This window comes from Bos mutus, chromosome 28 (assembly GCF_027580195.1).
Source record: "Bos mutus isolate GX-2022 chromosome 28, NWIPB_WYAK_1.1, whole genome shotgun sequence".
NCBI classification, from domain to species: domain Eukaryota; kingdom Metazoa; phylum Chordata; class Mammalia; order Artiodactyla; family Bovidae; genus Bos; species Bos mutus.
The window spans coordinates 26,330,793-26,346,177 of NC_091644.1; the positions used below are offsets into that span (position 1 = coordinate 26,330,793).

The following is a 15,385-nucleotide window of genomic DNA, read 5'->3' on the forward strand; positions in this document are numbered from 1 at the left end:
TATCGGCACTTGGGAACATATTTGTAGTTTAAGATTAATTGCACGTTTTAAAATTTGCAAGTCTTTGTCCTGTTTGCTATTTAAGAAGCATGGTGTACTTTTGACTTACATTTGAACATGGTTATTATAAATACTCATGTATCAGAAACAGACCATTATAAACCAGTCTTTTAACATTTCTGATAGCTAGATTCTACCAGTGGCTTTCGGTTAGATACCCTAAAATGAGAATTTATTTTGGCCTGGAAACTAAATTTTTTTTCTCAGTAATTTAAATTATGATAAATTGGCCTATTGAAATTTACCCTTAGATCTCTGACTTACCTTAAAAAGCAGAGTTCTGAAAGGTTCTCTTCACAGGAATGTTTTTCATATTATAAAATGACTAGGTCTCATAGGAAATGCAAACCACCTGTATTATTTGCGTAAGAAAGAGGCATTCGGAGTGGAGAAGTTTACTTTTTTTTCCAGTCCTCCTTAATTGAATCGGTACAATATCTTTAGGCTTTTAGGTAGTACCTTTTGTGAGCCTTTTTTTAACCTTCCCAAGTTGACCTGATTTGGTACTGTTTAGAAAGAAATAAGAGCTTCGATATAAAGTTCAGGGATTTAAAGTTCTCTTGAGAAGCTGCCAGTGTTTTCTAATTTTTTTTGCTAAAAATTAAACACATTTAATTTGAGAATGTTACATATTTCACGTAAAGAATTTAGTTATGGTAAATGGAAAGTGTCAGATGGCCACAGAAGCAGGAGATAGCTAAATAATAGGGAAATACCTGTTTTGAAAATGTAACTTCTCACACAAAAAAATACTTTTGATACATAAAAGGTTAGCCCTAGAACATGGGAAGGAGGATATTACTGTGATTAGGTTCTCTAATCATAAATACTGAAAATAAATTGGAAATGTAAGATAATTTTTTTATGTTCATTTATGAACAAATATTTATTAGTTCATGAAGTGAATAGTATAGGAATAAGGCATTTTTAAAATGCTTATTTATTCTCTTGTGTTTTCAGCTTTTTCAAAACATAGGCTCCTGATGAAAACTTTAAAGATAAATAGACAAGTTAACTGTTTAAGAGCCATTCTGAATTAAAAATCTTGAAAGGTTTTTCAGCAGAGTGTTTAGTTGTGATTAGCAAGATGTTAAATTTTTTGAAGATATAAATAAGAGAAGAGGGAATTACAACGGCTTCGTATCTCCTGGAGATTTCTACTGTCTGCAGAAATCTTTGGTTTACATCCAAATGGTCGCACAAGTTGCTTGTAGCAAGAAAGATTTCCCTTGGTGATACAAGAACTTTAGGAACTGAGTTGCTTTTTTATTTCATTTTCCAAACTTAGATTCTTTAATAGTAAAGTCACTATGTTTTTAAAACAGTAGAATATTGTTTTCATTTGTAAGTTTTAAAACACTATCATGAATATAATATCCTTGGCTTTTATTCACAATGCTTCTACTTTGAAAATAATTAGGATAGTCATAAAAAGTGCATACCTATACCTTTATTTCCTTCCTTCCTCTTCCTCTCTTGCCTCCCTCACTCCCATCTCCTACCCAAAATACGAGTAAATTCATTTATGTAAAAGTTGTCTTCAAATGACTATGGATTTGCTCAGTTCACCCCTCTACCACCACCACCGCGTGCCCCCTTGTTTTGTTTAGTTTTCTAATAGTGGAAATCTGGAGAGAGTTTACTGGAAGGTGATTGTGAGCTTTGTGTAATACTTTTTACCTCCCTCTTCTTTTTCTGCGCCCTTCCCCCAGTGCTGCTGTTACTGAAGCAGCTGGATTTTTATTTGTGCTTGGGGCAGGGGCGGGGGTAAGTAGTACATGGGGTGGAGTTAAAAGACCAGATGCATCCTGATCATTTAAAATCCTTGATGTGAATGAGCTAGGAAATAAACTACACATGTAAATCATAACTACTCTGTTTTATAAAGAATAATACTTAAGAATATTTTAAAAGAGTTGGGATAATAACCTCTCCTACCCAGTTTGCTTTTTTGGAAACAATTTCTCTTTCTTTATGTTAGGAATTTTTATACATATGTATATTTGATTATATCCTTTTAAACAACTGGGAGTTATTAATAGACTGGGATTTTTTTCAAATTATTGATTAAAATCTACTTAATTTCTTTTTAATAATAGAAAATACTCCAGATAAAAGCATCACTTTAGATTATGAAAACTGGTATTAATTGGTAGCCTAAAATCATTATAATAATGACTTTAATACATTGTGTTTATATATACCTGTTCACATTTTGAGGATAAAACCCAGAAAATAACCATTAGAATTTTTTTTTTCCCCCTCTTACCAGACTTTCAAACCCCTGGTTGAAAAAAGTGTACCCAGTTCAATCACTGCAGTAGAATTCCTTGTAGATAAACAACTGGATTTTTTAACTGAAGATAGTGCCTTTCAGCCCTACCAGGTAAGAAATTTCAAGTCGCTTTAAAAAATTACCTATTCATTAAGCTTCGTTGATATTCAGATATTCTTTTGAATATTTAAGTCTAGCTTTCTAGCTAACATCAAGGTATATAAGAAACTTAATGCATTTGATAAAGTTTGATTATAGGGTAAATGATTGATTTATCCAATCAGTATACACAGAGAACTTACTGTGAGCCAGGCAGCATCTTGTGGCTGTGCTTGCACAAGTGAGCAAAATAAAAGTCCCTGCCATTCAAATGGTGTTCATTGTTAGATAATAACTGGGTAGATATTAGTATAAATTATCTTTGTCTCCAGCTCTAAAGGTTAAGATTTGGGTCAATTCATGTAATTAAATGAGATTAGTATTTACTATATACAGGCATATCAGTTTAGCATAATAGTAGTTCATTTTCTTTTTAAGTGGTAATTTTCCTTTTAGATTGTCATAAGTCGAATTGTTCAGTTTCTAGATTTTAATTCCCAGTTGTTGCAATTTAAATACAAAACTTAATTGGAAAAACATTTTCTAGCTGGTTTTTAGATTTAAATCATGTAAAGAAACTCATCAAAAGTAGTAAGCTAAATGTTTTTAAAATCTAGTTATGTTTTATCAGTTAATTTTTTAAAGGTAAAGGTTAAAATGCACAGCAGTTTGTTTTCTTTGTATATTTGAATTTTAGATTGAATTATATCAGTATTTTATAGGTTTCTTTTCCTTAAATGTTTAAGATAACATAGTACATACATTGAAAGAAAGTATAACTGGACTAGTTTGACTTGTTTTTTAAAATGAAGCTGAAAGTCCATATTCCTGTTTCATTTCAGAATAGTTACTGATTTCAAAAGTAAAGTATAGAGGCATTGTTTCCATGGAAAGAACAAGAGCTTGAGTTAATGAGCAGTGGTTTGTTATATGTGAGGTTATAATGCTTAGGGAATTAGTAGTTAGGTTCTTCTTTTATTAGATCTACCAAAAGTAGATGATAATTCCCTTAGTTAAATGTTATTTTTTTCTTTGAAGTCTGCATGGATATGCTTTTGTCTTTACACATTATTTTTCATAGTTCATTAAATGGCCTCATTTTTGTACTGTTATTTGATTATGGTATTTTCAGCTAAAAATTTATAACAAGTTATAGTTTAATATTAGAGGTGTTAGAGCTTTTCCCTCGGGTTTTATTTTGTTTTGGTTTTAGTTGTGATTGCCATTTTGCTTGCTTATAGCCTTACTGTAATTTGTCTCATTTCTAACAGTCTTTTAGTGGGAATTACACTAGGTGAAATCAAAGGAACCTTCCAACTTAGCATTTTAATTCTGTGGTTTCTGATTAGCACTATAGAAGTTACAGCTTGGGTTTGATTTAGAGAACTGAAATCATTATGTAGAAATTACTTTTAAAAATAAACTCTTGCCAGGTGGCCTAAAACTCTACAACATGTTTATTAAAATTGTAATGATTAAAAGAATGTACTAACATATTACACAGGGGTTTTCGTACACATTTAAAACTGTTTTAGATTCTGACAATTTTATTATTTTTATTAGAAATAAAAGCATAAGAGCTAAAGTCTTACTTGATTTGGTGATTTGTATGATTATCTTTGTTAACTATATATATTCCCCTTGCTAGTATAGGTAAGTTGCTGTCTGGCCTAGAAGGATATAATATCTTCCTAAGGTGCTATTATTCACTTGACATTTTAACCGTTTGTGTTTCATAAATAATGTGAATTTTAATTTTAAGAAATTACACTAAGAGCACTTGATTTAGGATCCAGCATATCTTAATTTTAGTGTTTCTTAAGTGTTTTTGAAGGAATAAATGATACACAATAAGGCTTATTGTAGCATTTTAATTTCTGTATTTCATGTTTTTAAAACAGGTTTAAAATTAAAAATACATACTCCAGTATGTAAATTATAGTCACCTACTGTAATATTTTGAATGAAAATTTACTCCAGAGACTGAAGAAGTCTCAGTCTAGGTTTTCAAAGTTATTTATTTAAATGAATTTATAAAATATAGATATAGTCCACATAAGGAAAGACTTTTAGAGTTCATATAATTAGAGTGGCTTTATCCCAGAATGCTCTTCTCTAACCAGTTGTCCAAACAGTACATTAAATTCCTTGGCATGTTAAACATGGCAGCTGTTCCTGGCATAGATTTTGTAAATAGTGCCTTGACATATCTTAACCTTAGAGTAACCTTATGTAAGTCAAAGGGAGTTAGGGGGAAATTAAGTTTTTAAAATGGTCTCCCTGTTTTTTCTCACTTATTTAAATTTCAAGAGTCAGTTTCTTCTGAATCCGGGTATTAATTATCCATTGTAGAGTTCTTAAATAGGGCGGGTTAAAAAGTCTTTGGAAATGGCTTTTCTGTATTAGGTGATGAGTATGCTTAAGTTCTGTATGAAAAATTCCAAATGATGCTTCACTGTGAATCTATTTAAATAGTTTTATAGTGGGAATTCCTATTCACCATCTTTTTCCTTGACTTCTCATCTCAGCATTTTATTCTGTGGTAGAATGCTCCCGTAAGTTAACTTTTAGTTGTACAGCCCTATTTAATATATCACAATAATATATATTGTAAGATAATGATTAGAAAACTGATGACTCAAAATTAATACAGATTTTTTCAGTTGACTCACTTTTAGGTTATTGGTTTGAATCCTACATTTATCTCTCTGAATTATTTCAGTGTATTGAGTATCAGATGACATGTATTAGTTGATTGTGTCATTTTTTAAAGTGACTTGTGGTTGGTTAATCAGGGTGCAACCATCATTGATCATAGTTTTCAATATTTTGGAAAGAATACTGAATGAGGAGAGAAATCAACATCTTACATACAGTATAATGAAGGCATGTTAATACGTCGTTGAAGCAGTGTACTATGGTATTGTTAATTTTGTTTTTTCCTTCCTTTTGCATAGAAATGAGTTTCTGCTTCCTCCTTTCAGACTTCCTGATCAGGCTTGCTGCAGTTAACTTTCTTTGAAGTAAAGGGGGGAGGGAAAAAGAGAGGAAGTAGGAGGAAACTCTTGAGATTCTACTATGTCTTTCAGCTGGCTGGGAAAGAGGAGGGAAAAATTATTTGTTTTTAAAGATACTTTCTATAGTTTTGGTTTGTTTTTTTTTTTAATTACTATGATTTCTATGTATGATTGCCTTTGGAGGATGAGTAGAGAAGTTTTTAAAACTTTCCACTAAAAATTGAAGTTTTGATCAAACAAATGTAAAAAACAGTTTGATAATGAAATATGAACATTGAACTTTTAGCATGATTTTGAAATCATCTTGTCCTGGATTTTAGCTTCTGGCCATGCACACACCTGCAATAAAGGAATAATAATACAAAGGGCATTCAAGATTTGAAGCAGAATGTGCTTGCTTTTAATTAACCCCTACGTCTATCTTTATATATTAAAATTCATTGTAGTAATGAGGTATTTTCCCTAGAATAAAGTAGAATCATCCTAGACCTGAAGGAATAATCCTATTTGAAGTACTTGGTCATTCTAATCTGCTAAAAGTTCAGAGATAAGACTCCTAATACTTTATTTTCTATTATCACAAAACACAGGCATTGAACACTTTATTAAGTATTTGATATGGTACTATTGGGCTGTGAATTGCTGGTTGAAGGGAATGCGTGGAGCAAACCTAAGTATTTTCTTCATTCTTAGACTAAAGATTGATTAAAGACTTGAGCAAAGTTTTAAAATATTCTGTTAATGAAAGTGTCTGAACTGTGTCAGCTCTGTTTATCATTACTGTAGTCCTTCAGTGAGAAAGTTGTTTTTCGTCACAGTCTGTTTTGAACCACAATTTTTCCGTTATTGATATATAAATTCATTGTCCACAGTTTCAGAATGTCCCTAAGTTAGTTGTTGCTCAACACATCTGGTTTACTAAAAATAGCTTGAATGATTGCCCAGGACAAGTTACCAGTAGTTTAAAGAGTGGAGTGTACCAGACACATGTATTTTTCCTTCTTAATATTTTTGTTATTTGGAATTGAGATGAATTTGAGGGAAATGAAATTTAGCCTCCAGACAGCCTAGGGGAACAGTAAGCTAGTTCTTTGGTTGTCACCAACCAAATGTTATATTTTGTTAAGTATTTGACATAAGTGAGCCACTGACAAGTTTGAAAATCTTGGTGGTGCTAATTTGACTTATATGCAGATTTATTTCCCAGGGTACTATGATGATATTGCTAATAGTTTAGAGAAGGAAGTAAACAGAACTTTATTGTTAATATTGCTTTGGTGGGTGGAGAAAAGTCTTAACTTTTCACACTTTTCTTTACTCTCATTTCAATTTGTTGTATAAATATATTACTTCAGAGCATTTTTAAACTAACATTCCTGTAGAGGAAATGAGAATTTGACCTAGTACACGCTTTATTCCTAGTCCCAGAATTCCTCTCAGATTTATTCTTTCTGGTGTCAAATTACTGCTCCCTCATAATTTTACTAAAAGAAAAAAAAAAAAAAAACAGACTTTCAGAAACTGCCTAGCAAACTATTGTTTTATTTTTATGATAGAAAATAGTGGGAGTTTTGTTATTGTTTTTATAGTGATAACTGAACTTTTTATTGAGAAATAGATATTCTTAAGAAACAGCTATTAGGATAAGGGAGTGGCGTGCACTCACATCCCCGCCTTCAAGAATGAGCCTCTGCCCTTGAGTTGAGATGGGCAGAAACAGGCCCAGAGCAGGAGAGAGGGCCTGGAGTTCTTTGTGTCCTACTTAACTGTTAGCTCACCTGATGTGTTTTTGTGTTGTTTTTCCCAGAAAGGAGTCTTTAAATGGCAGTTTTATGCTCAGACTCTATTTCCCTTTGACTTACCCTTAAAAAATTTTAATGTCTAGCTTTAGAAATATCCCAACTGACTTCATTCATTCAGTAGTTATTTAAATTATGTGGTTTCCGTATTCACAGCATCCTGCTTTGGTGCTTGATGGTTTTTAGAAGTTGCTGAAGGGACTTCTTTGGCAATCCAGTGATTAAAGCTTTTATTGCTTCCACTGCAGGAGGCACAGGTTCAGTCCCTGATAGGGAACTAAGATGCCGCATGCCACACAGTGTAGCCAAAAAAAAAAAAAAAAGGTTGATGTAAGTGTTATAGTCCTTATTAAGACCTTTATAAGTCATGATGAGAACTTAGATTTTTAAAAAATTTCCTTGAAATAGATTTGATTTATTCAAATCAAAGGAACCAAAAAAATACATAGTGAAGACTTCAGGAATACAGAAGAAAGGAGAAGTCAGCGGAAACTGAAATGGTACAAAGACATCTCGTGAAGAGGGTGAAACTTGAGGATTCATTTGAATGGAGAGGGAAGTGAAAACTCAGGAGAGTGAGGCAGACATTTGGTGGAAAGAATTGCATGATGAATGATGAGTTAGGTTTAGGGGTCAGTAGAATATCAGTCGAAGAAGGCAATGGCACCCCACTCCAGTACTCTTGGCAAATCCCATGGACAGAGGAGCCTGGAAGGCTGCAGTCATGGGGTCGCTGAGGGTCGGACACAACTGAGTGCCTTCACTTTGACTTTTCACTTTCATGCATTGGAGAAGGAAATGGCAACCCACTCCAGTGTTCTGGCCTGGAGAATCCCAGGGATCGGGGAGCCTGTTGGGCTGCCGTCTATGGGGTTGCACAGAGTCGGACACGACTGAAGCGACTTAGCAGCAGCAGTAGCAGCAGAATATCAGTCTAGCTAGAGAAGAGAGTTTGGTTTTAAATATAGACATCATACCAGAGAAATAAGTATTGTGGGGTCAGATAAAAGAGGAAAAGGACTGCTAAGTACAGTTCCTAAGTGACTTTTATCTTGTAGGCCCTATGAATCATTGGAAGCTTTGAAGCAAGAGAATAACAAAACCAAAATTTTCTACAGCCAAATGTTATATTTTGTCGAATTAAGTATTAACAACGACATCTGGTTATTGTACTATATCAGAAGGAGCTAACTGATTGGATCTTTTGTTTTAGAGACTCAGCCTAGCTATGAATTTTGAAGTCAATTCATACAGATATTGTGTCAAATCCTGGCTTTGCCATTTGCTAGCATGTGACATTGGAAAAGCCTAAAGCATGCTATATACTTGGTTTCCTCATCTATAATATACTGTCTACCTCAGATTAAATGAATGACACAGTTAAGAGCTTATTACTATATAGAAACCATTCAATAGAAGGTCGCTGCTATTTAGATATGCCCTAAATTTCCCTTTCTGTAGATGGTGTCTTAAACCTTTGTGGTAGATATTTGAAACTCCTTTCTCTTCTTACCATATGCAACCATTGGACATTTCTCTGCCACCATCTGCGCCTCTTTCTTGTAACAGTCTGTTTTCTTTGTCTTCTCTGGAACTCTCAACCATTCTTTCTGCAGCTGGTGTTAGATAAACTCTTTTGGTGTTGGTACAAGCCATGGTCACTGCATAACAGAACATGTCTTTGTAGTAGTGTTTCTTTTTCCCTCTATTTTAAAAGTGCATTTAGGTAAGATTCCCCAGTGAATTTTACTGGGGAATTCCTATTAAACTCCTATTTTAAGAAAATGATATTAGAAAAGATGCAGAAATTGTGGTATTACTCTCCACAACAAACACATCCTTATATTTTTTCCCTAGGGAAGATCGTAAGCTCTACTGGCTGCTGATAGATACTTTTAATTTCAAAAAATACGAAGTGATATTCAGAAAGTTAAAGAGTTCTTTTTCTTTGCTTGACTGTGAACAAACATTTGTGACCAACATTGACCTAATCAAACTAATCTCTGGCTAATGGATTTTAGTCTCAGGGATAAGAAGCATTCAACCTAAATCTAGGTTTATCTCAAAAGAGAGAAAACTAGTAAACCAGGCAATACCAGATGCAAATCAAAATTATACAAAATGGGAATAACAGGACTGTTTGGATTAGTTTCAGTTATTCTGAGCGCTTTCTATTCTTTATTTTTCTATATCAGTTTCTGAATTATATTTTGACAGAATTGAGCATGTTCTCCATTAGGCCATAAGTTTGTGTATGCATTTCCCTTTTCCATTTCACTTTGCCTTCATATTATCATTTGGTTGAAATTTAGAGGTGCCTGACATTGTTGCCATAATGTCAGTAAAATGAGAACTGTGAGATTGTAGGATATACAGTGTGCCGAGACTATAAAACATACAGGGTCATAGCCATAACTGTGGACTGATTGCGGGTGTAATAATGGCTTGGTAGAATCAGCATCTGTGGGCAGGCGTTGGCCTGGGGGTGGTCTAGGAGATGAGGCCAGAGCAGGAAGCTGCTATTGTGTAGTACTTGGCTTTATTCCATTTCTAGTCAAAAGTGACAGCTTGCAATAGCAGAGCCAAGCTGAAGCCTAGAAAGTAGAATGGACAATAAGAAAAGCGGAACCAGAAGCTAAAACAGAATCATTGTACTTCCTTTTTAAGCAAGCTTTTTAAAAATTTTAAATTGGTACATCATGTTTTAATATTCAGTAATTTTGCTCTTCATTCTGTGTAAGTGCTGCTTTTATCTCCCACTTGCCTGATTGTATATTGCCATAATTGTGAAACATTAGGTCCCATGAATCAGGTATGCCAATATGTATTGTCTGCTGCTATTAAAAGAGAGTTCTTCATTTTTAAAAATTAGTTGCAAAACTTGGTGTGTTGAAAATGTATTCATGAAGTTCAGGAACATGTTATTTTGACTGAAATTTGGCCCGCATATGAGCTGTTCTGCAATATTCAGATTAAAAACATTTATAAGTCACGGTCTGCAAAAGTTCTCTCCTGGTCCCAAATCTGCTATGATCATATGCTGAAAAATCTGCCAGTCTCTTTTTAATTTTTTGTGACTGCTGTTATGAATTTAAAGTATGTGAAATTATGCTTGTAGACATCAGATTCCAAAGCTTCTAAGCCATCAATCAGTTAGTTATCATTGAGAAGAATTTTTGCCAGTCAAAATAGGTAGATACTGTTTGTTTATTCCTTTTGCCCAACCCCAGATTCTTAGTAAAGCACAGCCACTTTATTTATTTAAAATATCAATTAAAATTTAATTTCTCAGTGTGCTGTTAATATATTTATAAGGTTCAACATTTTCCAAAATATTTACATGTGCACTGTTTTATTCATTCTTACATTCACCTTATGAGGAGTACAGATTGTATTATTTTATTATATATAATGCTTTCAGGGTACATATATTAATTTAATCCACATAACTCTTTGAGAAGTACCTATTAACTTACAGTGAATAGGCAGCAGAAATGGAAAACCATATAAACTAGTTTTATTTTTGAAGGGATGGGGCTATTAAAAAGATACGACAGGAAATATCTTGAATATCCATTGCAGAAAAGTACAGCTGAACCTTATTTGGAATGGAATTAGGAACTAGAAGGTCAGAAACTCAAGTCACATATTCCTTCTTCCCCCATGCCTCAGTCTTCTTTCTGCAGACAGGTTTCTTCTGCTTAATCGTAGGTTTTGCTTCTCATAATACTAGTTTCCACGTGACTTTTGTGTGTTAGTGTCGATTCTCCCACACCCCCTCCTTTGCAGGACTTTTTAAATCTAATATTTGTGTTTCTTGGTAAAATTGAGGGTAGGGCTGTAGGAGAATAAACAGCTGAAGAGAGAAAAAGGAAGAAAGATGAGGAAGGGAGAGAATCTAGGATAGCAGTTTTTATAGGCGAAGAAACTGAGGTTTAGGGAAGTTGTGATTTGGCATCTAGGTTCCCATAGCTAGTGGTAGCCTAAACAGAACTTGAACCAAAAACTTTAGATCCAAGACATTATTTCTGTTGTGCCACCCTGCCTTTGTGAGCCGTCACATGGGAAACATCTCTTATCTGCACATCATTCTTTTGTTTGGCACTTTGCTGTTTTTCTTAGGATTGCCGTCTTTCCTATATATAAGATTAAAGTTGTCCTTAATTGTATTACCTGCACAATCTCCTTAGACTTTGGAAATACTGGCATCAAGCTATACCACAAATCTGTGCATCGTTTTCAGATTCCCTTGTTCCCCAGGCTAGAATCCAAACAGATTCAATGTTTTGCCCTCACCCAGTTTTTTTAGCTGCCTAGTTTTCTGTTTGGCTCAGAGATTTGTTCAGAGTTAAAATTAAAAACAATACTTTAAAACAAAGCCCTTTTAGCCTCTTGTTAAAAGGATTATCTCTAAAAATCCAAGTCTTTCTAGGCTTCAGACTCAAGGCAAAAACGATACTAGCCCTTAGTCAATAAATAATGATTCGAGGCTTTTTATTCATATGTTTGAGGACCTTCTGTGTTGTATTCAAGAATACAAATACGCTGCCTTCATGCATCTTACAATCTAATGGGGGAAGTGCATAGAAAAATACAAATGTAAATATAGACAAAATACAGAAAAAGTAGCAGACACCAGAGAGGTATAAGGAATCTACCCTGGTTGTGGGAGGAAAAAAAGAGAGGATACTGCTATTCTTAGATTAGGTGACCCCCTAAATTGTCTCAGGATGAATTTAAATTAGCTAAGCCACTAAGACAGCAGGTCTGATTAAATGCTTGAAATATAGTGAATAAGCATAATGTGTGTTGGATGGTCCACTTGTATTAACTCTAATCATACGTTTCCCATGAAGGTGGAATGGTTGACTAGTCAGAAATTTTTTAACCATTTTTTAGTTGGGTCAGCCACCTGATTGGCTGCAACCTCATTGCCCTTTTGGAGCAGAGGGATAACAGGCATTTGTTTTAAAAAAGGTAACAGTAAAACTTAGCATTTTAAACATTTAAGTGTGCAATTCAGTGGAATCGAATATATTCACAGTATTATGCAACCATCACCACTATGCGCATTCTGAACTTTATCAACATCCCAAATAGAAACTCTTCATTCATTAAACAATAACTCCCTATTTCCAAGTAGCTTGCTCTTCCCAGCCCTTGGTTACCTCTTGGTTCTCTTTTTTGGGTCAATGTTATTATTATTATTATTTTGCCTCTTCTAGATATCTCATATAAGTGTATTCATACAGTTTGTCCTTTTGTGACTGGCTTATTTCACTTAATGTAATGTCTTCAGAATTCACCTGTGTATCATGTGTCAGCATTTCATTGCTTTTCATAGATGAATAATATTCCATAGTATGTATTTACCACATTTTGGCTATCCATTCGTATGTTGATGGACTTTTGGGTTGTTTCTACCTTTTTACTATTACGAATAATGCTGCTGTGAACATTGGTGTACAAATATTTGAGTTCCACCTTTCACTTCTTGTGGGTATATTCCTAAGAATGGGATTGCTAGAGCATATGAAAGTTTATGTTTTACTTTTTTGAGAAACAAACTGTTTTCCACAGTTCAGTTCAGTTCAGTCGCTCAGTCGTGTCCGACTCTTTGTGACCCCATGGACAGCAGCACGCCCAAACTCCCTGTCCATCACCAACTCCCGGAGTTTACCCAGACTCATATTCATTGAGTCAGTGATGCCATCCAACCATCTCATCCTCTATCATCCCCTTCTCCTCCCGCCTTCAATCTTTCTCAGCATCAGGGTCTTTTCAAATGAGTCAGCTTTTCGCATCAGGTGGCCAAAGTATTGGAGTTTCAACTTCAACATCAGCCCTTCCAGTAAACACCCAAGACTGATCTCCTTTAGGATGGACTGGTTGGATCTCCTTGCCATCCAAGGGACTCGCAGGACTCTTCTCCAACACCACAGTTCAAAAGTTTTCCATAGGCTCTGCACTATTTTACATTCTCACCAACAGGGATCCAATTTCTCTGTGAGAACACTTGTTATTTTTCGTTTTCTAAATAATAGCTATTCAAATAAATAAATAAATAGATAATACCTATTCATTGCCTGTGCTTTCAGTATCGTATTTGAGAAATTGTTACCAACGCCAACATCATGAAAAATGGCCTTTAAGAGTTTTGTAGTTTTAGCTCTTATATATGTCATTGATTCATTTTAAAATAAATTTTTAGATAGTATAAGGGAAAAATCCAGTTTAGTTCTTGTGGATATCCAAATTTCCAAGGCTCCTTTGTCCTGTTCCCACTGAATAGTCTTGTCACCCTTACTGGAAATCTGTTGACCATTTATTCTAAAATTTATTTCTGAGCTCTATTCTATTGCTTTGTTATATATGTCTGTATTGATTACTTGAGATAATCTTTTTTTTCCCCTACTTTTCTACAACTGCATAATTTGGCCAAATGATTGTTAACCCTAAAGATAAATTATTTTAAAGTATACTGTTTTGTGTTGTAACTATTGACATTTTCTGAAGCATCTGTCAGTATTAGGGGTATGATTCCTGTCATTAAATTATTAGGCATAGACATGCCTTTTAGATAAGCTATGTTTTTAAGATGCAAGGGGAAAAGATCCAGTGATTGTTGAATTGTAACAATCAGTCATTCATTTATTGCTTTGTGCCAGTTTCTTTGCTAGCTACTGAGATTTAAAGACAGATAAAATACTTGGTTCTCTTTCAGGCCAGGAGGAGAGAGTTAAATATAATTACAGAAATGTGCTATAAGTTCTCGGAGAAGGCAATGGCACCCCACTCCAGTACTCTTGCCTGGAGAATCCCATGGATGGAGGAGCCTGGTGGGCTACAGTCCATGGGGTCGCTAAGAGTCGGACATGACTGAGCGACTTCACTTTCACTTTTCACTTTCATGCATTGGAGAAGGAAATGGCAACCCACTCCAGTGTTCTTGCCTGGAGAATCCCAGGGACGGGGGAGCCTGGTGGGCTGCTGTCTATGGGGTCGCACAGAGTCGAACACGACTGAAGCGACGCAGCAGCAGCAGCAGCTATAAGTTCTAAAGTAGAGGTATGTTTATAGTGTTCTGTACTATAGAATCACCTGATGTAGTAATATCAGTTATTTGCCTGTTTCTCTTTTTTTGGTTTTACTTTTTCTCAGAAAGCAAGGGTTTAGAAGATGGGAAAGAGATAAGGAAAGTTAATAGTATTTCATAGTTGTTGTTATTGTTGTTCAGTCACAAAATCATGTCCGACTCATTGGAACCCCATGGACTGCAGCATGCCAGGCTTTCCTTTCCTTCACTGTCTCCCAGAGTTTGCTCAAACTCACGTCCACTGAGTCGATGATACTATCAGCCATCTCATCATCTGGCGCCACCTTCTCTTCCTGCCCTCAATCTTTCCCAGCATCAGGGTCTTTTCCAGTGAGTCAGCTCTTTGCATCAGGTGGCCAAGGTATTATAGCTTCAGCATCAGTCCTTCCAGTGAATATTCAGGACTGATTTCCTTTAGGATGGACTGGTTGGATCTCCTTGTAATCCAGTGACTCTCAAGAGTCTTCTCCAACACCACGTTGAGAAGCATCAATTCTTTGGTGCTCAGCCTTCTTATGGTCCAACTCTCACATCGATACATGGCTACTGGAAAAACCATAGCTTTGACTGTACAGGGGTACGTTAGGATTCCCCAGGGAGACAACACCATAGAGTGTGGGGGTGTATACAAGTGTGTGTAGAGAGAAAAGGAGTAGAAGAAGTTTTAAGGAAATTGATTCACCCTCTTGTTGGGACTGGGAACTCTGAAATATACAGGACATGCCAACAGTGGAAATTCTAGCAGGAGTTGATGCTGATTGTAAAGGCAGTCTGAAGGCACAGGCTTTTTCCTCTTTGGAGGACCTCATTCTTTATTCTTAAGGCCTTCAACTAATAGAAAGAACCCCTGCCACATTATGGAGGTTAGTCTGCTTTACTCAGTCTTCTGATTGAAAAATACCTTCATAGCAACATCTAGACTGGTGTTTGACCAAACAGCTGGGCACCATAGTCTACCCAAGTTGATATGTATAATTAACAGCCACTGGTACTATTGATATTTGGCTCTTTGTTTTATAGTGAATTTTAGGATGGTAGG

At 35.1% G+C, this 15,385-nt stretch overlaps 1 protein-coding gene across 5 annotated transcripts in view; it reads left to right on the forward strand.

Moving 5' to 3' along the window:
- Positions 1–15,385, forward strand: part of JMJD1C (jumonji domain containing 1C) — a 316,933-nt gene that overhangs the window by 230,200 nt on the left and 71,348 nt on the right. For all 5 annotated transcript variants that reach the window (XM_070364920.1, XM_070364919.1, XM_070364918.1 and 2 more), the window contains one exon: positions 2,333–2,446. Coding sequence is in view for 2 of the 5 variants with exons in the window: in XM_070364919.1 (XP_070221020.1) it covers positions 2,333–2,446 (114 nt within the window). In the remaining 3 variants the exon portion in view is untranslated. The remainder of the gene's footprint in view (positions 1–2,332; positions 2,447–15,385) is intronic.